Consider the following 23,782-nt stretch of genomic DNA (forward strand, 5'->3'; position numbering starts at 1 on the left):
GTCCTGTCTTTAACCAACAGAAATATAAGGCTGTGAATAATTGAAGTCGAGACTCAGCAGAAGAGACCTGTGTGGATCTTAATAAGAGTCAAGGATGGTTGATACTTGGCCCATTGGCAAAACAATACACCTTTGGTATCTTGGGTCAGAATAACGTTGTGTCCTTTCTCATTTCTGAGATGCTTGGCTTCTTAAAATGGCCATCTTTATTTAGATTGAGAACCCATTTAGAGTAGTTTTAATAATGTATGGTTTCATACATAAGTGATTCCATAATTTATTTCACCATTATTCTCTGTCAGGGTTTTGAATGTTATTGTTAATTAAGAAGAGGAAAAAAGGCATTCTCTCCGTTCAGCCAGTTGCCCTCATTGTTAGCAACTGTTGTCTTAAAAACAACCCCCTAAACAGCTCTAGTACCCTGTCAATAATGACCAGTTAGTGAATTAAAAACTGACTTAGTAAATCTCATCATTCTAAGTTCACAGGTGAGCTGACCCCTACCTGGAACCCATTTATCTTGAGTGACCCATTGACCAGAGGGAACCTTCTACTGATTTCCAGTCCCTCCCACCCACATCTAAATTATTAACCTGTATATTCAGGAGATGCCCTATGCTTTCATCAGCTGGTACAGTTTGACTTTCCCACACAGCTGAACCCATAGATCTTGAGGTTTTAGGGCATCTAGGTGAAAATCCCCCTGAACAAGTCCTTTCTATAAACACATTCCACATGAAGATGAGCCCAATGGCCAAAGGAGGTGGGATTTCCAGATGCAGTGTCTGAAATGAACACCAAGGCTTTGCACTTTCTGAGTGTGGCTTCGGGACACCTCTGGCATTCCTGTTATTCCTGGCTCTTTCCATGCCCTGTACTCACGGTCCTTGTGTGCAGAGGTGGAATGTTCCCAAGCTGTCCACTGACTTCATGATGCTTTGGGTTGCTGATGGAACCTCAGTGTGGAAGCCTCAAAAACAGGCTGATGTCAGATCATATGTAGGGTTGTAGGTACGTAATTAGGACCTTTCCTCATCATCTTGGCTCCCCCACCACCACCACTGTGAATATCCTCCATCCTAAGTTATTCATTCACTCGCGTATATACTCTCTGGTCAGATGATTTCCAGAACTGTGATTGCCTTTCTGCCATTCAGTATATTCATAATATTATGGACACACAAAACCTTATACAGTTCTATTTCCCAGGGGAAATGTGGTTTCCAGAATTAGTACCATATGATTCAGGGAGGAGAGTTGAAATTGTTTTCAGAGCCATTTGGGTGGTGGTTTTTCATGTTTCTATATCTTTTTGCACTTGATGCATTTTGGGGTTTAGTGTTTCTGTTTTATTGTCAGTTTCACTAACATAAGAAACAAATCTTTCCAAGTAGTTGTGCTTTCCCTCAATCCATCTTCAAGAAACAAACCAACCAACAGATCGTGATTTTGAAAGTGAACATGGAGCTAAAAGCAGGGTCCTAGGTATCACGCCTTCTGTGGTTGTCACCTTTGTTGCTATGGCTCAGATCCTAACTCCATGCATGTTTCCAGCATAGTCACTGTATCCATTGTCATATGAACATGAACCCTGTCCACCCACGTCCTAGAGGAACTTACTGTCCATTCTGCGTTGTTGGAAAGGCTTCTTTCATGGTTGTATTTTAATGACTCCATTGATATGGGAATTCCTCTTCAGTTTGTTGGATTTGATTGCCCTTATGCCACTGTCTATTAAAAAAAAAATACAACCCTAGAATCTAAAAGATTCTTGTAACACCTTTCCAATCATGGTCGGCTTCAGATCAGTTAAAACTGAGCTGCCAAAGTGTAGTCAAACCTGTTAACATTCAACAAGAAGAAGAAAACAAAACAAAAACCTCCTTAGCGATTTGTTTTCGATTTTCAATTTTGAAGTCACTTTTAAAGCTGTGCCACACTCGAATTATCATCTCCTATTCATTTCCCGCATGTATAACCTCCTCCTCCTCAAGGAGTCTATTTAGCAAATATTGTCAATTCCGGGAAATTATGATTGTAATTTTGGTTGCCCCAGTTTAGAGCTGTCATTTTAAAATTGAAGAACTATTGTAATATGCTTCGCGTTGTTGTTATTAAAGACAACAGTAATTATTTCATCAATTAAAAAATACCCACAGTTATCGTTGTTGTTCAGTCACTCTTTGCAACCCCGTGGACTAGAGCACACTAGGCTTCCCTGTCCTTCACCATCTCCCGGAGCTTGTTCAAACTCATGTCCATGACAGGTGACTTTTCAGCTTCTCTGTTTGACTCCCCAGGACTTTGCAAGAGCGATGTGAAATGTTGAAAAGTTTTAACAATGTAAAGAGTAAATGAGGAGCCCTAATCATGAACCTAACAGGATGAGAATATTTTAACTGATGAGAGAAAGGCATGCTGTTTGTAATTTCTGTCTCCATGACTACAGATGTTTCTTCACCCAGTTCTTAGTAACATAGTATTGTGCTTGATTTACAACCAAAAAGTTTCAATCTCAAGTCCCAGGATCCACATTGAGTTATTAAATTTAAACCTCATGATTCTTCCCATATATCCCTTGGATTCGGAGGACTACTTTGGCTTGTTAAGGCATCCTGTTGCTAGTGTCTTGGGCATTGTGTGCTCTTGAATTGTTTTTTCCTTTCATATCTTTTGCATGGGTTGGATAGCAGGAAAAGAAACCAGGAGAATGAGCATTTGTTGTAATATTATAGACTTCTGTTGTTGTAGTTGACAGTTTTTGGCTCGTTTTGCATTATTGTGCCTTGAGGTAAGGATACATTAATTCCTTGCAGTGGAGTGAGGTCGAGAGGCTTTCGAGCTCTGGAATCCTCTATCAGGGTTATCATTCCTGCAGATTTCCGTTTCGTGTGCCCAGGGGACAGTGTATGGCCGTGAGCCATCGTGTGGGAACCCTGGCTCTGAGAACCAGCTTGGCTGCAGGAGAGCCGGAAGATCTTAGTGCCTCGTGAACTAAAGCCTTCACCAAAAGGAGGCCTGAGGCTGTTTCTTCTGGACCAGACCCTAATTGGAATCCCTGGTTCTTCATGTCCTCATGATGAATTCAGTCAGGGAGGAAGGCTCTTAGGGAAATCAGCGTCGCCTCTCTCCTCCAAACCAGAGCATCTGGGTTGAGCCATTTGTGGCTCTGCCTTGCTGGACCTTGCAGAGATGGGAGAGGTGCCCACCCCTTGCAGTGGGAGGCAGCCCTGGCGCATCTGGCACCAGCCATATGGAGTTATGAGAAAGCTTTCCAGAGAGAAAAAAGAAACCTTTTATGCGGAAACAAGAACTTGCAGATTCTTCAAAAGCTGCACTGAAAGTTCCTACCCCAGCACCATGGCCCAGTAAAAGCCTTGAGCGTGAGTTTGACCCCATTAACTTCCCTCCTGAAGAGTGGAGCAGGGTCAGGGAGAGGAATTTTGAGTGCTTAAGGAATGTGCTATGTGCTGAATGTTTCTTCCCCAAAATTCATACGTTGAAACCTATGGCCCAAGATGATGATATTAAGAAGTAGGTGGGGCCTTTGGGGGTGATGAGGTCCTGAGGGTGGATCGCCCATGATGAGATTAGTGCCCTTATAGGAGAGACCCCAGTGAGCTCCCTGGCCCCTTTCTCCAGGTAAGGACATTGGGAGAAGTTGGCCATCGAGGAACTAGAAAGCGGGCTCTCAGACTCTGAATCTGCCAGTACTTTGGTCTTAGACTTCCAGAGCTGTGACAAATAAGCATCTCTTATTTTATAAACCATTCAGTTCATGGTATTTTTGTTATAGTAATCCAGACAATACTTTGGCCACATGATACGAAGAGCCGACTCATTGGAAAAGACCCTGATGCTGGAAAAAATTGAAAGCAGGAGGAGAAGGGGACTACAGAGGATGAGATGGTTGGATGGCATGACTGGCTCAAAGGACATGAATTTGAGCAAACTCTGGGAGATAGTGAAAGATAGGGAAGCCTAATGTCCTGAGTCCATGGGGTCATGAAGAGTTGGACACAACTTAGCAACTGAACAACAACAACAATCCAGACAAAGACAGGGTGTGTAGAAGAGGATTTGAGTGGCCAGCTGTTCCTAGTGCAGAGGTGTAGCAGAAGGAATTGCCTTGCCCCGGAAAAGCATGGTTATGTTGTCAATTTCAAAAAGGACCAGAGTTTGGACAGAAAAGAGCATCTTGACACTTTATTCAAGACCTTGGGGGTGCAGGGCATGGGAGAAGACCCTGGGTATTCAGTTGTACAAGCTGCTAAATAGTGAGAAATGTAAAGGCAGAGACTGTCTTACTCATCGCTGTATACTGAGCACAGTGCCTGGCACTCAATAAATAGTGGTTAAATAAATGAAGAGAAAATATGGTGGAAGGAGTGAAATAATAGTGGGTACTGTGGCAGGGATCATTCAGAGAGTGTGAACTGTGAAGAAGTGTGTATAGTACAGGTCTTCCTCATGTCTTCCTGTAAAGACTTTGATTTGCAAAATCGTCAACCTTTTAACTTTTCAAGGTCTTTAAGGATGTCCGTGAAGAAGACATAAAACTTTTGTTCTGTTCTTAAATCATCTGTTCCAAATAAAAGGAAATGTATTTTTCTTTCCATTTCTTTTCATGGTTGTTCTTGCTGTTCAGTCACTAAGTCATGTCCGACTCTTTGTGACCCCATGGACTGCAGCATGCCAGATTTCCCTGTCCTTCACTGTCTTCTGGACTTCCCTGAGATTCATGTCCATTGAGTCAGTGATGCCATTCAACCATCTCATCCTCTGTCACCCCCTTTTCCTCCTTCCCTCAATCTTTCCCAGCATCAGGGTCTTTTCCAATGAGTTGGCTCTTCACATGAGGTGGACAAAGTATTGGAGCTTCAGCATCAGTCCTTCCAGTGAATATTCAGGTTTGACTTCCTTTAGGAGTGACTGGCTTGATCTCTTTGCAGTCCAGGAGACTCTCAAGAGTCTTCTCCAACACCACAGTACGAAAGCATCAATTCTTTGGCACTCAGCCTTCTTTATGGTCCACTCTCACATCTGTACATGACTACTGGGAAAACCATAGTTTTGGCTATATGGACCTTTGTTGGCAAAGTGATGTCTCTGCTTTTTAATGCACTTTCTAGGTTGGTCATAGCTTTCCTTCCAAGGAGCAAGCGTCTTTTAATTTCATGGCTGCAGTCATCATCTGCAGTTGATTTTGGAGCCCTGGAAAAGAAAATCTGTCCCTATTTCCACTATTTCCCTATTTTCCCGCCTATGAAGTAATGGGATCAGATGTCACGATCTTAGTTTTCTTCATGTTAAGTTTTAAGCCAGCTTTTTCACTCTCCTCTTTCACCCTCATCAAGAGGCTCTTTAGTTCCTTGTTGGCTTTCTGCCATTAGAATCTTAACCGTAAACCGTGCTGCTGTTTGCCATTTCACTGTATCAAGTTGTGTTTTCAGAATGCATCCACCTTACATAAATCCACAGTTGTCATGTTTCTTTAATCTGACGTACTTCCTCCTAAAATTTCAGGTGGTACTTGTTTGGCTGTAGACTAGTCAAGGATGGTTCTGAATCCTGAATTCTAGTAATCCAGTTATAGTTTTTCATCAGCCTAGAGTCAGGGGCGGGGAGGCCTGCCTTCTGTCCAGTCACCATGAGGTTGGATGTAGCATTTATGTCTCTGGAGCCCATGTCTTTCGCGGTCAGACTTAGTAAGTTGAGCTGTTAGCTTCCAGAAACAAAAGGGATTGCCTTAACCGTATTATAAGAAGAAATTCTCTCCACTACTGGATGAAATAAGGTATTTTTGAACATCAGCTAATGCATCATTGCGGGCCATGACTGGTACCTCATTTTCCCCAAAAAGCAGTGCTTACTTCATCTTGTCTATTCTTGTTCAACTTGACCCACCAAACTTAAGCCACTCCAGAGGGGTTTCTCCCCACTCTCTCTTAAATGTAGATAGATCGATATTTATTTTTAATATTCTTTCCCAGGTTTTCTGACAGGTTATACATATGCTAATAGCAATAAGCTTATTATTTGAAGCGCCGAGCTGCTCGTCACCGAAGCTTCATTAACACCGTTATCACCGCCTGACATTTATCTTATAATTTTCTGGAGCTAACTGTTGTGTCTCCATGGAAACCCAAATTGCAATTGAAACAAGTGCGATAATAAAGGCATCCGCCGAGATTGACAGGGAGCAGAGCCTGGTTACTTCTGTTGATGGTTCCTTCCTACAGCTCAAGATAGAGATTCTATGCTTAGGGGCATTGAGAATTCACTCCCGCATCCTGTGTCCACCCTGGCTGGAATAGACGACAAGTTTTACTGTGACCTCCCTGGTTCTTGTGTTAGTAATTAGGTCGCTTATTTTGATGGGCATCCTCCTGAAGCGTTGCGAATAGTGGATATAAAACTGACTGTGTTCCTCTTTGAAATCGAGCAGGAAATTATTGATGGATGCTTTTGACTCTGAAATGTTAGCCAGGCCTTCTCTCTGCAACTTGCGGTACCAGAATGGATCACTTTCTGGGTAAGGGGAGCAACCACAGCCTTGAGTCGTGTGTTCCCTCTCAATACTGAGGAACCTGTGCTCTTTTCAGTTCACGACTTCCCATCAGTTTGGTTGGTGCCTCAAAGCAAGGAGTCATGGAACTGGAGTGGGTCCAGAGTGAATTAATCTGAAATTAATTTGATTCTGAAAGACTCCATCTGGCTGTGTTTGGGAAAGGCAGTTAGACAGATATATAAACAAATGATCATCTGTATTCATTGTGCCAGATGTAGTGTCAAAAAATGAAGAAATGGCTTTAAAAAAATCAACGATGGGGAATTTTGATATGATATGCAGCCTCATGGAATAACAGCTTTTATAATTTTGCACATAATCCTATTTCTATTCTTATTTGTTTAGGGGGTTAGAGCTGATGGTTTGTTTGTTGTTTTTTTTTTAAAGAAAAAAGCAAATTAAATGTCAAAGCCTATTTTAATTGGTGATTTAAGATGACAAATGGAATTGATGACGTGGAGAGAGAGAGAGAGAAGACCTATAGATTTCCAAATCAGAATGTGGTGTTTGGTATTGATTTCATCATAGGTGTGATTTAGAGTTTTAAAAGCTAGCAAAGTAGAATGTCATTTGGACTTTGTCTTTTGAAATGGAGTTTTGCAGCATGACATGCCAACATGTTTGTCTCATAGGGAGCCATACGCAAAGAGCTGACATGCGTACAATTCTGGAGGTCGTCTTCGAGTAATTACACAAACTTGGCAACGTTCTTTTTCCATTGCTTTAAGCAGACTATCAGAGAGGCAAGTATTTTGGATCGCTCTCTAGGAATTTAGTGCAATCCCTCTAAAACCTCTCATCGCCTTTTCCTATGTTGGGACAGAAAGATGCCAGAAAATTCATGGTTAGTCTCGTGAATGGTGTCACAGCCCTCTCTCATATGGGCCCTCTTTTCCAATTCTCAAACCTCAAACATCATGTTTTGTGATTATCTTAAAGAGAAACTATTAAAGTTGGCTGCTTGATTAGGGAACAAACAATTTACTTTGGAGAAACCACCTCCCAAAAGGGAAACAACTCATCTTTGCTTCAGTCCCCACCCACGACTCTTGGCACTTCTCCCAGCCAAAAAGGCAGGTAAAAATTGAGCAGAAAACGTAAAGTTAAACCCTTTCCAGAGCCAAAGCGTCTCAGCAAAATAGTTTGCTGCATGTGACGACCGCAAATTAGATGGTCCACAGATCTTGACTTCTGATGCTCGCAGCCTTGTTAGAACGAGGAAGTAAAATCGCAGCTTCCGGGAGCCCCTGGGGGAGGGAGTCAGTCTGTTCGGCTGAGTTTGTAGTTGAGTTGAAAGCTTACCCTTGAGGGCAGTAATTCTCTTTGTTGTCTTATTTGTGAAGGCATTCTTCTTAACAATAAATTATATATTTTCTTGCATTTTTAAAGAAAATTTATTGAGCATAAGGTGACCCTTTAGATGAGACAAGGATAGTCATTATGCAGATTAATTATTTTGCTGGGCAGCTGTCCTTGGGAACTCCTGGAGAATGTAAGTCAGCCCAGCTACCTACCAACATAAAACAGGAAATCTTTGAGGAATGGATTGGGAAGCTCCCCAGAGAGCTTAAGGGGCACAAATATCAGGCTGGAAACTTTGTGAAATATGTTTTTGACTGCTCTGATGTTCTTTGTTTAAAAAAAATAAACTTTTGTTTTCCTTTTTGCACCGCACAACTTGTGGGCTCTTGTTTTCCCGACTAGGGCTCAAACCCAAGCATTGGAAGCATGAAGTCTGCCAGGGAAGTCCTGATGTCCTGGGGTTTGTTTGTTTTTGTTTGTTTTTCGGCATTCTGTTTTTGACATTTCACAATCATGTGAGTTGAAGGCATTATCAGAAAAAAAGAAATACATCTGACCCTCATAAATGGCAAATGCAGAAATACACAAATGGATTCTGTTTTCTGATCTAAACTACAGTCATTAGTATGACGTAATTAGTTCTTATTAACCGTCAGCTTCTGATTTTCCAGATCAGTGGAAGGAAAAGCAGCATTGCTGATCTCCATGTTTATCCTCTAGCTTCTGCTGCTGGCTGCATCCCTGAGGCAAGCATTCAGGAATTAAGTTGTATTCCTTGATCACACATCGTTTATGACCAAGGAAGGTAGTCCAGAAGCAGGTTGAGGAAAGAGCAGCCTGAAATTAAATTTTGCCATTGATAAATGGTGAAATGAATAATGAATGGACAGATGATCAATATTTAACGGAAGGATAGATAGAGTTCTGAGTGCCAGGCAAACTCAAAGGTCAGTGAAATCTTTGTCCTTTAGTCCAGAGTAGGAGAGCCCCCTGAACAGTCTTGAAACGATTTTATCATCAGAGTAGTCAGAATCAGGTCAGTGGCTGCACCAGGACAAGTGCACCTGGCGGGCATTTCGAGGAAAACAGGCCTGACTCGTAACTCATTGGTAATAGGTGTAGTGACCCCCAGATTCAGTACAACAGTTCCAGATGGGGTAACATGGCCCTTTATGATTGTGGTGATGAATTGTGTAGTGTGTGACTTAACGATGACAACTTTTAAGACTTCTCGCTGTATTGAATCTGTTCATCCAAAAGATACCCGTTGTACTGAGACTGAATGCAGGGCTCTGTGCTGGCCTTCTCTGAGCACTTTTATTTAGAGCTGCTGTCTGGCACCCAGCCCTCTCCATCTCCCTTTCCTGCTTTATCTTTTCTCCATTGAAGTGCTTGCTTAGAAGATTTACTTGGTTAGCTTGTTTTATGCCCTGCACTAGACTAGAAGCTCCATAAAGGCAGTTGTACCTGATCTGATTCAGTGTTTTATCCCCTGCATGTTGAATAAGGCCTGAATAGCGGGTCACTTCAGGGTTGTATATTGAGGGGATGATTAAAACATCCATGTCATCAGGAGTCCCACAGTCTCACCGTGTGTCTGACTGGGGGCTCAGTTAATGATGCTTGCCGTGGGTTGGACAGTCAGAGAATGGGCAGGTTTGGGCTGGTGGTCACCCTGTGTCACGTGCATGTTCTAAGACATTATTCCTGGTCTCAGATTTGGGGTGGGGCAGGGGGTAGATTGAGGCAGTAAGAAAACAGGGAAGTTGAACGTGAAACCCAGCTGGAGGAAAGGAAGGCGGGAAGAGGTTATTTGTAGAGGCGCTGAGTTCGAGGTAGTGCCGGCCCTTCTGCTGACTGTCGCTAGAGAGGGTCAGATGGGAGGGTTGAGCGGACGAGCCCGGGGGGAGTCGTAGTGACAGGACAGCTGGAGGGGTGACCCCAGAGGAGTTAGGCCAGACTGAAGAGTGGAGCTGGAAGGGCCTCGTGGACAGAATGGCCTCCCAGTTCCTTGGAGCGGAGGTGGGACCCTGGGCTGTCCCCCCCCCAAGTGTGGGTCAGCAGAGCAGGTGATGGCCATCCAGTTGTGGGTCTGTGTGGCACTGTCTCCAGGCTCTGGTCCCTCATCTCAGATGCAGGGGGAGGGGAGGGGGGACCCTGAGCCACATTGTCTCCAGGCCCAGCTTCCCTGCTGCGGTGGTTTTCTTTCCGTCTCATTGCCAATTCAGGGAGCAGTACAGCTTGTCACCCTGTGGCTCTCATTATTGCAGACTCCCCTGGCAAACTGGACCACAAGGGTGGAATGTGGTCACGATGCCAAATGCCAGGCCCCATGGCCAGATGAGTCCCTTGGCTGGCTGACCATGAACCCTTACCTACCGCTCTCCTCTGGGCCTCCGGCTCTGTGGTTTGGTTCTGTATTGTACATATGGCTGATTCCTCTCAGAGGCTACTGGTGGCTTAAAGGCATAAGTTACACATTTCCATTCTCTCTGCTTCAGACCCAGTACCATTCCTGACCTACACAGCACCTGTGTATGTCAACACCTATGTAATGAAAGGAAAGAAAAGGCCTTTGTGTGTGAATAACTTTCAGGGGAAGGGAAGGGGGCAAAATCCCACCAAGGTGAACCCTCCACTTCCACCACCAGTATTTCTTCAGTGGATGGAGGGTGTTGTAAACCTGCCCTGATAGCGTTCTTTCTCTCACACAAGTCAGTCGAGGCGAAATACTGTAGCCAGTGGTGGAAGCAGGAGTTATTTGCCTTGAAAAGCACAGTCACTGAATCCCAGGTACAGGTACCAGGCACCGGGTCTGTTCTGTGTTGTCACCCTAAACATAATACATCTTGTGTGTTCATCATTCACTGCCAGAATGTGAGTATGGGAGACATTCTAGGTAAAAATTAGTGTTCCGTTTGGGAAGCTCAGACCAGTATTGAGTTGTCCCCCACCTCTTGTCTTCATTTCGTAATGACTCATGTTTCAGTTAATTGACGTGGGGCCAAGCCAATGTCTTCTCCATCATCCAGAAGGGCCACTTGCAAGTAGTTGCCCATGCCCACAGGTGGCTTCCTCAGCATTTCGCCATGGGCAGGTGAATCAGCCTGAAGGGGTACCCAGAAGGGGTGTGCAGCCCAAGCCAGCACACCCCCTCCCTCGCCTCTGTTGGCTCATCTGGAACATTGACCTCTGCCCCTGGAGGGGGAGGATTAATTAATGTGAGCTCCAGCAGCACTTGGAAAAGGTGAAGCCTTATATAAATCTTCTGCATGATGATTATTTCCCTGTTGCCATTTCTAAAGATTCATCTGCAACTCTCCCTGTACAATTGCCTTCTGCTCTACAGTCCACAGAACTCTTTCTGATAAATCCCTGAGAGAAGTGAGTTCCCTGGGCCAGGACTGTCCAGAGCTGATACCCAACCACCTTCCCAGCGAGGGCAGTCATGTGTTCAGACTCCAGGGACCCCCTGGATGTCGCCACATTTGCTTCTTTGTGGGGCTTTTCCAGCTTTCTGCTTTTTACCAGCAGTCCAGTTGAGATAAGCTAGTAAGGTCTCCCTTTTCCTTGGTGAGTCCATATGCCCGTGTTGTGCAGTTTTCTGCCGGAATGGTTTCCTGCCAGTCAGGATTGCACTTCATCCTGGTAATTGAATGTACAGCTTTTAGACCTGCATCCACATGCAGTCCTGCAATGACTCCAGCCATCCAGTGGAACACCCGTCACAAGTACGTGCTTTCCCTGTGAATAAAATTGGTGTCCTGTCCACTCTTAATAAATTCTGTTTCTTTTCAAATTTTGTCAAAGCCCAGGGGTGAACATTGTACATGTGGTTATACTTGTAGGAAACTTGGACTTTTCTTCTAAGGAGCACAAACTGATTTATTTACAATTTGAAGAAAGGCTTTGCCTTCTTCAACGATGCTGGGTATTATTTGATCCATTTGATTTTCTGTAAATTTGCCAATCCTGCCTGCAGAAGTCTCACCTCCAAGACTGAGGGCCCCGTCCTGTCACTGGTGAGGCCGACGTGAGGCCCCGTTCTGTAACTGGTGGACATGAGACTCACAAAGCTTCAGCTGCACGTGAGAAATGATATCACTGCCTTCCAAGTAAATATGGGAACGGCCTTGGTTTCATCGTCCAATGCTGAGAAAACCGATACCCAGAGAGTTTTATTAGGTCTACCAGAATCTTCCAACCGTCCAGCGTCTCCCTGATTGAGATGCAACTGTGTTGGTCCACCGGCAGAGGTAGTCTGTTGAAGGCAGCCATAGAAGATGGAGGTGTTCTTCATGGTAACCCCGAAGTGGTGTGTTTTCAAAGGGAGCTGCAGTTCCCAGAATTCGAGGCTGAATGACAGCTGATGCCTCTTCCTAAATGGAGAGGTTAGGTTTAAAGCAGAGGGCCGTGACGCTAGAGCAGGACCAGTCTCTGATATGTTCCCCCAGAGAGTGGCATGAGAAAGAACTGATGCTGTACCCCATGCACCATGTTGCCAATCCATCAAGGAGAGAGCTCTGTTCTTAAATAATAAGCCACAGCAACAGGGACAGTGTAGAAGGCTGTTAATGTGACTGAATTTCATGCCATCCCGTTGCCCGCCAGAAAGCCCCAGGCCCATTGCCAAGTTCTTCCTGCTTGCGCCTCACACAGCTCAGCCTTGGACAGTTTCCTTCAGGCACCACACAAAGCCTGTTTCTTCATGGGCTGTTACTTGAGTATGAGGATATTAAAAAGTGGTCCCTCAGCCTTTTAAAGCAGCAGCCTGTCCACTGACTCCAAGGATGGGGCTGCAGTTGGGATACCAGGAAGACCTGGCACAAGTTGAGAGAAAGGATGCTCCGGTGGCAGCCCCGAGCCACCAGCCACGCAGACACTTGCAGAATCGGAGAAACAAAGAGCCATATGGGGACCGTGGTGTCTCTCTTACACATAAGGAGACTGAGTGGTTACACTGTTACCTTGGGATCTCACCGTCAATTTGATGCTGAGCCAAGACAAGAACCCAGGCTGGCCAGTCCACTGCCAACTGACTTAATAACTTTTGGGTGACTCAAGCATTGGTGTCACATTCCTGGCCCCTCATTTCTGTTTACCCGAAACAACTTTCTGATGAAATATTTTGGTGAATCTCAACTCTCTATTTGTCTTTAAAAAATAAACCACTTACATTTACATCTAGATCTATTTAAGTTCATTACAGTAAAATTTTGAAATTCATTTTTTCAGTTGCAGTAATTTCCAGTGTGTAGTAGCCACATGTAACCCATGGTTACCATATTGGATTGTGTAGGCTCCATTCCCATCATTGCACACAGTTGGCAGCACTGATACAGGAAGTCCCAAGGAACAAAAAAAAGTAAGATGGATAAAAAAAGTATGGAGTAATAAAACTATTTTAGTAACTACCAAGGAGATTGGGCTTCCCAGGTGGCTCAGTGGTTAAGAATCTGCCTGCCAAGCAGGAGATGCAAGTTCTATCCCTGGGTCAGGAAGATCACTTGGAGAAGGAAATGGCAACCCACTGCAGTATTTTTGCCTGGAAAATCCCGTGAACAGAGGAGCTTGGCGGGCAATGGTCCATGGGGTCGCAAAAGAGTTGAACATGACAGTGACTAAACAACAACAGCCAAAGAGATTAGCTAATTTTATCCAAAATTTTTCCAAGACAAGGCATCTTTTTGTGTTGTTTTCAGGTTGGTATATCTTCTGACGGTGGCATTTTATTTCATTTTTTTCAACTTTTATAAAATTATTTATAGCCACTTGGGATTTCTCATAGCCACTTTGTAAGTTTGTTATTCTTTCTTTTATATAGATAAGGGAGATAGAATACAGAAAGTTGCTATCCAAGGAACAAGATAAAATAATAGAAATATCATTTATTTTGTTTGCATTCTCCAAAAAGAAGCCTGCATTCCCTGGGCTTCATAAAAGCTTGCATCCTGGAGTTAATAACAATAATTAAAATGCATTGAATTAGTTATTATAATTTCTGTAATATTTTGCTACTTAGAGGAACCTCAGAAGATTTTGCATATCCTCTGTTGCTCTAGTTCTCTCTACTCGAAAATAGAGTAGGGAAGTAGGTCAGTGCCAGCACTTAAAGCAAAGAGTAAGCACTATCATTTTCCCCCCAACATCATCATATTTTCATCTTTGCTCTGAGATCGATACCACCAGTGCCTGCTGGCTTTAGTGCTCTCCAACTCATGGTCCGATTCCATGTGGCATCTGGCCTGGAGGAACCTTACGTGGCACTTTGCCAAGAGCAAAAGTAGAATTGACACCCAGGATAGTATCATAGTTTGTAGGTGAGGTGCCAGCAGAGATGTATGGGCTTGTGTCTCGGGCCTGCCAGCAGCCACTGAGTCCACAGGAAACATTACCCTCAAGAAACCCAGTTCACGGACTATTAAGCAGTAACTGTTGGCCTTTGTTACTGTGTCTGGATTCTGTGTACTGTGTTCAGATTCTGCAGACACCTCTTGTTAGGGAGGTGACATTGGAAAAGTCACTTTATCTCTATGACTTTCAGTTGCTTCATTTCCAAAACGAGGATAATAATTTCATCTTTGTGGAGCTGTTGTGGTGCTCTTGTGTCCTATACCTGGAAAAGTTGTTTGGCGAAGAGTAGGCTGTCAATAAATCTTTGAATTTGAATCTAATTCCTGCCCTGTGCTGGGGGCTGAGGATCACTAGGGAGGGCGGGAAGGGAGCTAGTCTAATTCCTAAGTCCAAGATCAGATTGCAATAAATAGGTGTTACTAAAAGTCTTAGTGAGAGTTGGGGTATCTGTTCCCATAATTACCCTTCTGTGTAGATCGAACTGATTTCCCTGTGGCCTCTGGCAAGTACCCCAAAAGATTTAACTGTCACACACATGATTTCTGGCTTCTTAGAAGTATCAGCTCTTATAGCCCCATGAGGACAAAAGAAGTCAGTAAGTCTCCGATAGAGATGAATATCAGCCAGGAAGAAAGTTGGAAGTCCAAAGAAGTAGGAGCTCGTGTGTTAGAACTAAGTTACCCAGGCTCCTGATAACATACCATCGGGATCCAGGGCATGGGATTCAGCAACACAGGGGTCATCGATGGGATAGGACCACTGATGCTTCGATCAGGAAGATGTGCCTTTGCTGTGAGTTTGTGTAACAACTAGACGTTGTTGGACTTAGTTAATGGATAGTCCTGCTCTTAGCATTTGATGCAGACCTTTGGAACATTTGTTTGCAAAATGGACAGGTAGTTGGAAAAGGATTCAGATAGGGAGGAGAGGTGCTCATTCATGGGATCCTGTGGGAATAGAAAGGGAGGCAGTCTCCGGAGTTGGAGACGCTTTGTATGATTATGGAGAAAGTGTGGGCTGTAGTCTAGTCTTAATAGACTCTTAAGTTCCATCTTTGCACCCTGATTCTCATACACCAAAAGAGGAAAGATGTGTGTATGTGTTTGTTAGTGCTGCCTTTTATCTGGCAGCGTGATTCCAGGGAACCAGTAGGTCTTGCCCTTGGCCTTGTCTTCTCATAGATTTTCCACAAGCTGTTCACTCACAGCCCAAAACAGACCTTATACAATACTTGGCCACATGATGGTTTAGAGATACTCTGTGCTTTGGAGCCCACTGGGCCTATGTTCAAATTCTACTTCTACAATGTATAAACTGGTAATGTTAGAAAAGGAAATTATTTCTTAGATATCTGCATCTGAAAAATTTCTCATAGAGATGGTAAAAGGATTAGATAATATATGTAAAGCACCTAGCATGGTATCTTGCCTAGAATTGCTCACTGGAAGATGCCTATTATTATTACTTAGGATATGAATTGTGTTTGAGTCCACACTGTGAAAAACTTTGGATTGAAAAGTAGACTTGTAGTGGTCACTCATTTCTAGTGCATCACAAGTGCACAGAAAAGATTAACAGTGGCAACAGCTGACACCTATTAGACACTTTTAACTTGGGACCACATCCTGTAGTTAGCACATGACTCAACAGAGGTGAAGTCTGTTGTTCCCATCTTACAGATGAAGAGCCTGAGGCCCAGAGCAGCACAGTTAGGAAATGATAGTGCCAGAATTCAGACCCCAAGTGCCAACCCCCACCTGCATCAGCTTACAAGAAGTCTAAAGGCGTCCGTGAAGGATGACTGACGGGCAGGGATTTTAAATACACACTCACCAACGTAAAGACCAAAAGATGAAGCATAAGCCCCTCTTCATGGTATCTCTCCCTATGCACCCCAGGGAGTGTGTATTTTTTTTTTTGAGAAAGTAGAAATGACCCCTCGTTTGGAGACCCATGAAAGAACACTTGCTCTAGAATTCTAAGTTGAGGTATGAGGACCAGTGTGCTGCCACCTGATCCGTCTGTTGTGTTAACTCTGTTCAGAGGAGATGCAGGAGCCCCATTTTCTGAACTTCCGTTCTCTGTTAGCTGGGACCTGTGGCAATGCCTTCCTCTTTTCATTCTAGCTAATTGTCAACAGCAGTAACCACAGGCCCTTCCTGTCCCAGAAATAAGTCTTGCCACACTCTCAGCTCTCAACGAGCTATGAGCGCTACATTCTGTTCTGCGTGGGGCTCTGCCACCTCCTTCTTGCCAGAGTCAGCCCTGTGGGGTTAAAAGTGTTTATTGAATTCCCGGAGGGCAATTTGAAAAGCAGTCGAGGTGCATGGGAAGAAGATAAACGCTCCAGCTCTAATATAAACAAGCGTTACATTACACCTAAATTGTTGAAGGAAGGTTTTGTGCTCAATATTGTATTCAGTAGAACATTTTTTTTTTATACAATAAGGTTGATTAGAGAAAGCTCTGAAAGTGCTTTCAAGTTAGTCTGATTGTTTATCTCAAGGATTAAAAAAAAATAGAGAGAGAGTGGTAAATTGGGGGATAAGGAGAAACAGAAATTGAAGCCAGGACCTAGTTGAAGAGTGTTTACCATCATTTTCCTCTCTGGATTAAATTGAATTCAGAATTTCTCCTTTCCATAAGTTTTACTGCTGTTGTTTGTTAGCCATCAGTGTCTTTTTTTCCCCCAAGGGCTCAGGACTAGCCTAGTTTTGCAGCAAATTTAAGGTGCTCTGAGGGTTTTTGACTGAAATAAAGAAACCTACTTAAGATCTTTGAAAACCTCCTTACTGTTACCCTAGGCTCCAGTGAAGAGACCATTTTCAGTGAAGCTTTAGTCCATGTGGCCATTTCTTGACCTTTCTGCCTCCTGGGCTAGAGGCTGGGGTTGAGGGGCAGTCATGAACATGGCTCTGTAGGTTCTGTGTTTGCTGAATTTAAGTGCATTTTATATGTTTTCACAGACTGAGGATTAGTACTGCAAATCAGTGCTGCTCAGGGAATTCAGCCTTGTCACTTTTGGCAGAGTAGGTGGCTTTAGGGTGCATTGGGGGGTGATGGGTGGGGGAAGGTGAAAAGAGTAGTATGTGGCTTTGCTTTATTATTTACTGCAGCTTAAATGGTGGGGGGATCCAAGTAAAATATGAATGCCTTCATCATCCTTTTACGTGTTGGTGACTAGAATTGCAGATTCTGAACAAGCATTCTCTCTTTCAAATGAGGGTTTTGGAAAACAGCATTAAGGAAGATTGATACGTAAAAGCTTATGGTCTTTGCTCTTTGTATTGGCCCCAAATATTTATTGAAGCTGGGAGAAGGAAAGGCAGACTTTACTCTTTTCTCTCCTAAACGTGTGATTGTTTAGAACTCAAGTGCAACATCTGGATGTCAGATATACAGAGAGCAATTTATGGAGTGTGAAAGATTTGAAATATTCAGTGTCCTTTAGCGAGAACTCAACTTTCTGGGACTGCTTTTTTTTCCCCCTCCTATCACAAAGCAGGCAATTCTGTGATCGCCTTTGCCTCTCTGAATTAAAGCCTTTGTGCCCGGGCCCCATAAACAATGTGCTTTTTAAACGGGAGCCCCCCTCCCCGCCAGGGCCCTTTTCTCCAGCATGGGCAGCCAATCGGGTGCACCCAGCCGCATTGCTGGAGCACTTTCTCTTCTGAGCAGCAACAACGTACTAATTTGATGCACACATGGATGCCTCGCGCGCTCTGCAAATTCATCACCAGCATCTTGCATTAGTCATCTGACGGACTGCCAAGTGTTTCATTTTCTTTTCATGTGACTTTATTATTACCACCTCTCTCCTGTCTTCCAAAAACCTCCCAAAAGGGGTGGAGGGTGGAGGGGGTGGCGGTGGGAAAGGCAGCAGAAATCCAACCTTGCCTTTCTTTCCACACGAGAGCCAGTGTGGGACTGATAACGCTGCGGATGCATTGATGGCAGCCTCGCAGAGCGAGACCTGCACTTAACTTGCAGCTGCCTCCCGAGCCGGGTTTCAAGATGTCCACGCCCCGGGTGACAGCCGGTGGGGCGCTGCCCCAGGCTCGGGCAACGGTGCCGAACAGCAGCCTGCAGTGAGAGCCCGCACCACGGCTGCTGAGGAGCAACCTAATGGTGCCTGTGCTTTGTTTTAGTTCATCACATTTCCACGACTCATTAGGCACTTTGCCCCGTGCTCCTCTTCCTCCTCCTTCCGCCTCCCTGCCCCCACCCCACCCCCGATTTTTTGTCTTCCTGTCCCTCGCCCTGCAGCCCTAACTCTGGCTCCCGCTTCCCTTTTTGACAGTAACGGCACAGCCAACAAGATGAACGGCGCTTTGGATCACTCAGACCAACCAGACCCAGATGCCATTAAGATGTTTGTCGGACAGATCCCCCGGTCCTGGTCAGAAAAGGAGCTGAAAGAACTTTTTGAGCCTTACGGAGCCGTCTACCAGATCAACGTCCTCCGGGACCGGAGTCAGAACCCTCCCCAGAGTAAAGGTACAGACAGCAGGGTGCGCGCGCGTGGGGTCAGAGGCGCAGGGGTTGGGGTGGGGGTCCTGGTTATTCACGGGAAGGGAGGAGGGTGAGAAAGACCCGCCTGGCTGCCCCTGTACGCTGTGGCCAACAGGGCTCCTCCCAGCGCCCCCGCCTGCCTCTCGGACAGGTGGACCAGCTGGCCTGGGATGCAGGGAGGGAGGAGCAGGGGGTGGCCGCGCCTCTGTCCAGGCGCGTGATTCCTCCCTGAGGTCACTTTCTAGGCAGCGCAGGCTCTTCTGAGCAGAGTGGCTGGCCTCCCAGAGGAATAGTGTTTCTTAGCCTTGCATTTCAGGAGCTCTTTCTACCGGCCCCCCCCTCCCCCCACTTTTCTGTTACTGCCCATGTAATTACAATTGCATTTCACTTTTCCATAGCCTGTGGGGATCTTGAAGTACCTTATAAACAGCAGTAAGCAGTGGTGTAAGGAATAAAGGGTACACTTCTAGGAGGGACATTAATTCTTGGGGTCTAGATGGGGATCATTAAATGAAGTGTGCCTTTGGGGAGCGGGAAGTAGCACCCTAGTGGCCTGAAAGAGTTAGCGCACCTTCAGAAATGCTTGTGGTTTACGCCCTTAGCAGGGGTAAGATTCACGTGTGCAATCTGAAGGCTGTCACTGCCTCCATTTTAAGTTGAGGGTGATGGGGAGGGAGGCACCATTCTTAAATAGAGGCTGAAAACATCTCTCCGGGTTGAAGCTTCTGGATATTGGAGTCACCCATTATGAGCTCTGTGTAGAAATGAATTTACAGTATCTCCTCTGCTGCTATCATCTGTTCTCTGTCCATGTTTTAACCTCGCTTCGATAATTGTTTCTCTCTTCTGGATCTCTTGGTCTTCCTACCCAGGGCTCCTCCATCTCTTTGTGAGTCTCACAGTTGCTGTTTCCCTGCAGCAACTTGGTACTTCTGTCTGGCTTGTTATCTTTTTTCTCTGCTTCCTCTTATAAGAGCTCCTGTAAGCTCAACGTATGGCTTGTGCACACACTTCAGTTGAACACATGAACATTAGCCCATTCTCGTCTCTGAGCCTTTTCCTTACTGTCAAGGCAAAGGGCTACTAAGTCATTGTTGGAACTCTGACATTCTGACTCCGAGAAACGTTCGGCCGTCTCTCGCTCCCTGTAGTTGCTGAGGGTCTGATAGGACTTTTTGGAAACGTTCGAAAAATTTTGAAACCCCTTGTTGTTGCTGTTCAGTCACTCAGTCTTGTCTGACTCTGTGACCCCGTGGACTGCAGCATGCCAGGGTTCCCGTTCATCACCATCTCCCAGAGATTGCTCAAACTCATGTCCATTGAGTGGGTGATGACATCCAACCATCTTGTCTTCTTTTGTCCCCTTCACCTCCTGCCTTCAATCTTTCCCAGCATCAGGGTCTTTTCCAATGAGTTGGCCCTTTGCATTAGGTGACCAAAGTAAAACCCCTAGATCATATCTATTTTATAAAGGTGAACAGGCATGCCTTCAGATTATGTTTATAGGACTCTACTTTTCTATCTTAAAAACTGTCATGTAATACCAAGGGTGTTTTCAAAAGAATATATATAAGAATTTTGTCACCACATACTTGATTGTCCCATAATTTAAAAATATAAATTAGGTATCTCAAAGTCAAGAGGGTTAAAAATATCACAAATAGGGCATATCCCTAATATTGATCATATTTCTAAACTCTTTACTGACATATTTCCCAAATGAAGAAGACTAGAATGTGTTTTAATGTTTTTACAGTATCCAAAGACAGTATAATGAATGGGCTGAAGCTGAGGACTTAGCTAAGAAGGGCCCTCCCACCTTCTGGAAGAGCCCCCACAGAAAACTAGGCTGTAGGCAGTAAACCGGTGCTTGGGAGTCAGTAACCACAGTTCATCCTTGACTAGAAAAATATGCCTGCAAATTTCGGTTTATTCAGCATTTTTCAAAATGACTTCTGACACAGTGATCAAAGCTTTATTGTTACAACACCTGGTTACGTGCAGTTTAGCTTTTGATTACATGTGTCCTACTTTAGCCAAGAAGACCTTTCTCTAAGACAAGTAAGTGTCTGTACCTGGCCTAGTTCTTATACTATTTGCTCTCTTTTCCCCCATGTTCCTCTGAGCAGTATCTTTACCAGGCTATATTTGTGACTTTATATTTTAACTTCATTCACTCAGTCTTATAACTAACTTCATTTAAATAGTTTGCATCTGCCCACAGTCTTGGAGAGAAAGGGAGACTTGGTAAGGGGACTTACTTTTTTTCAGCCCATGCTGTACACCAGGCTCTATGTCAGGAGTTTTGTACATTTGTGTGTGTTAGTCAGTCATGTCTGACTCTTTGTGACCCCATGGACTGGAGCCAACCAGGTTCCTCTGTCCATGGAGTTCTCCAGGCAAGAATATTGGAGTGCATTGCCATTTCCTTCTCCAAGAGCTTTGTATAGTTATCTCATTTAATTCTTACTGGAATCCTGAAAGCAGATGGTCCTAGTCACATTTTACAGATGAGAAGAATGAGGATCACAAAAAACTAAGAGATGTAGCCTAGTTTACCCAGCTAGTAAGCATCAGAGTAGAAATTTGAGCCCAGTTCATCTGTCTTCCAGAGAAGGCAATGGCACCCCACTCCAGTACTCTTGCCTGGAAAATCCCATGGACGGAGGAGCCTGGTAGGCTACAGCCCATGGGGTCGCTAAGAGTTGGACACGACTGAGCGACTTCACTTTCACTTTTCCCTTTCATGCACTGGAGAAGGAAATGGCAATCCACTCCAGTATTCTTGCCTGGAGAATCCCAGGGACGGTGGAGCCTGATGGGCTGCCATCTATGGGGTCGCACAGAGTCGGACACGACTGAAGCGACTTAGCAGCAGCAGTAGCAGCATCTGTCTTCATGGGCCACTCCATCTCGCTTCTCAATGAGATGAGGCCACATCCAGCCTTGAAAGTGAAAGTATGTTAGCCTCTCAGTCATGTCCGACTCTTTGCAACCCCATGGACTATAGCCTGCCGGGCTCCTCTATCCATGGGATTTCCCAGGCAAGAATACTGGTGTGGATTGCCATTCCCTTCTCCAGGAGATATTCCTGACCCAGAGATCAAACCCAGGTCTCCTGCTTTGCAGGCAGATTCTTTACTTCTTGAGCCACCAGGGAAGCCCTTGGTCTGCTTTATTTCAGGATTGGGTCAGAGGTCCTTTCTCTAAGGGTTCCCCAAGTGAAAGGCAGGAATTTTGCCCTTCAAGAACAGGGTTGATTTTGCTTCTGTCTTTGTCTTTAGTTTTTGTACTCCTGGGTTGAGATTATACATCACTGCAACTCATGGCATCATGGGGTAGAAGTCACAGCTGAAATCATTCAGGTCTTACCTTTGCCAATATAGGTCAGTTCCCAGTACTGTGAACTCCAGGTCTCACATCAGATATTGCTTGAAGTACATGGGCTGTCAGCCAAAGCTTGGAAGGGTTTTTGTTATACAGACATCTCTGTTGTAACGGTGTTTGTTGTGATGGGATTTGAGCTGTATAATGACATTCCTCTTGGGAGGATTACAGCCCTTAGCCGCTTATACATAGAGATCAACCATCACCACTTTTCCTTACACAGAGACCCAAGTGTGTCATACGTTACTTTTGTGTTCATAGGTAATACAATGAGCGCACGTTTACACTGGATCTGACTCTGTTAACATAGTAAAATTGTCCTGTTTTCCTGGGGCTGATGTCAGAGCCTCAGAAATTAGAAATTTGGAGGCTCTCTCTAAACATGGTTTAAATTATCGAAGGCTTTTTAGGGTGGCCTTGATGTATTGCATTACTGACATCAGTGGTTCCAAAGGAGACAGAATCAGGCATTTACCTAATACAGGTGAGTTAGGTTTTTCCTCTCATTTTGTATGTGATGTGCTATTTAATCTTGAGGCATGAAAACTTTTTTCTATTTTTGAAAATATCCTTTAAGGGAACCTAAACTGTTTCTTCTCTCACATAAATGTATGTGTTCACTGAGCAGCCTCAGCAACTCTGGGGAACCTGGCTCAGTAAACCATCACACCTCTGAGGTCCTAGGAAGAATGTGTTTTATTGAGCAGTTATTGGTCGAGTAAAGGTAGTAAGGAATACTGTATAGTAGTTAAGAGCATGGCTTTTGACCTCAGCAAACCTCAATTCAGTTTCTAGTTCCATCACTTACTACATGCTGGCCTTGGGCATGTTACTTAATCTCAGCTGAAAATGGAGACAGTCCTCAGTGGGTTGCTGAGATGGAGAAACCTCATGTTTGCACAGAACTGGACTGTGGTAGGAGCTCACTATGGTGCTGGTTGTTATGACAGTTGTTAGTATCATCACTGTCCCTGAGATCCAATAGGGACAGTGAGGCAAATAAATACACAGATCACTATGACGTAAGAGAATGTGAGATGAGAGTAAACAAGAAAGAGATGAGCATATTTGAATTGTAGGGGTTCAGAGGAGGGATGAATAACTTGCAACTAAGGAAATAGGACAAAATGGCATCCTTACCGAGTCTTGAAATAATAAGATTTGAGTAAGTAAAGACATCATCAACTCAATGGACATGAATTTGAGCAAACTCCAGGAGATAACGAAGGACAAGGAAGCCTGGTGTGCTGTAGTTCATGGGGTTGCAAAGAGTCAGACACAACTTAGTGACTGAACAAAGACAATATTGAACATACAAGTAGATGGACTGGCCTGATTCTTGCGTGGAGAGGAGAACATGCAGGTTGGGTTCTGGGAACTGTGCATTCTCCCAGAGTTCAGAGAAAATGTGAAATATAGAAAATGAAGGACGAAGGGATGAGGAGGAGGCTTAGAAATGAAGGCTAGGGTCAGTTCCTATAGAGCTTATATCTCAGGCCAAAATATTTACATTTTATTTCTTAGAGAGCCAAGGGACTGGGAAGGTATTTCAGCAACAGGGAGGGTGGCCAGGACCCTGGTGGCCTGTGTCAGAGAGTCTGTGGAGCCTGGACAGGACACTGTCATGGCAACGGAGAGGGAGAAACCAAGTGACCA

At 44.5% G+C, this 23,782-nt stretch overlaps 1 protein-coding gene across 35 annotated transcripts in view; it reads left to right on the forward strand.

Moving 5' to 3' along the window:
• Positions 1 to 23,782, forward strand: part of CELF2 (CUGBP Elav-like family member 2) — a 316,757-nt gene that overhangs the window by 128,585 nt on the left and 164,390 nt on the right. For 26 of the 35 annotated variants that reach the window (XR_014072471.1, XR_014072473.1, XR_014072472.1 and 23 more), the window contains one exon: positions 18,528 to 18,724. Coding sequence is in view for 28 of the 35 variants with exons in the window: in XM_081554036.1 (XP_081410162.1) it covers positions 18,528 to 18,724 (197 nt within the window). In the remaining 7 variants the exon portion in view is untranslated. Of the gene's footprint in view, positions 1 to 17,922; positions 18,356 to 18,527; positions 18,725 to 23,782 lie in introns of those variants that run through there. The other 9 variants (XR_014072475.1, XM_081554052.1, XM_081554060.1 and 6 more) reach the window with 2 other exon arrangements.

Source organism: Giraffa tippelskirchi, chromosome 13, assembly GCF_054371585.1.
Source record: "Giraffa tippelskirchi isolate mGirTip1 chromosome 13, T2T-mGirTip1v1.2.pri, whole genome shotgun sequence".
In the NCBI taxonomy this organism is placed as follows: Eukaryota; Metazoa; Chordata; class Mammalia; order Artiodactyla; family Giraffidae; genus Giraffa; species Giraffa tippelskirchi.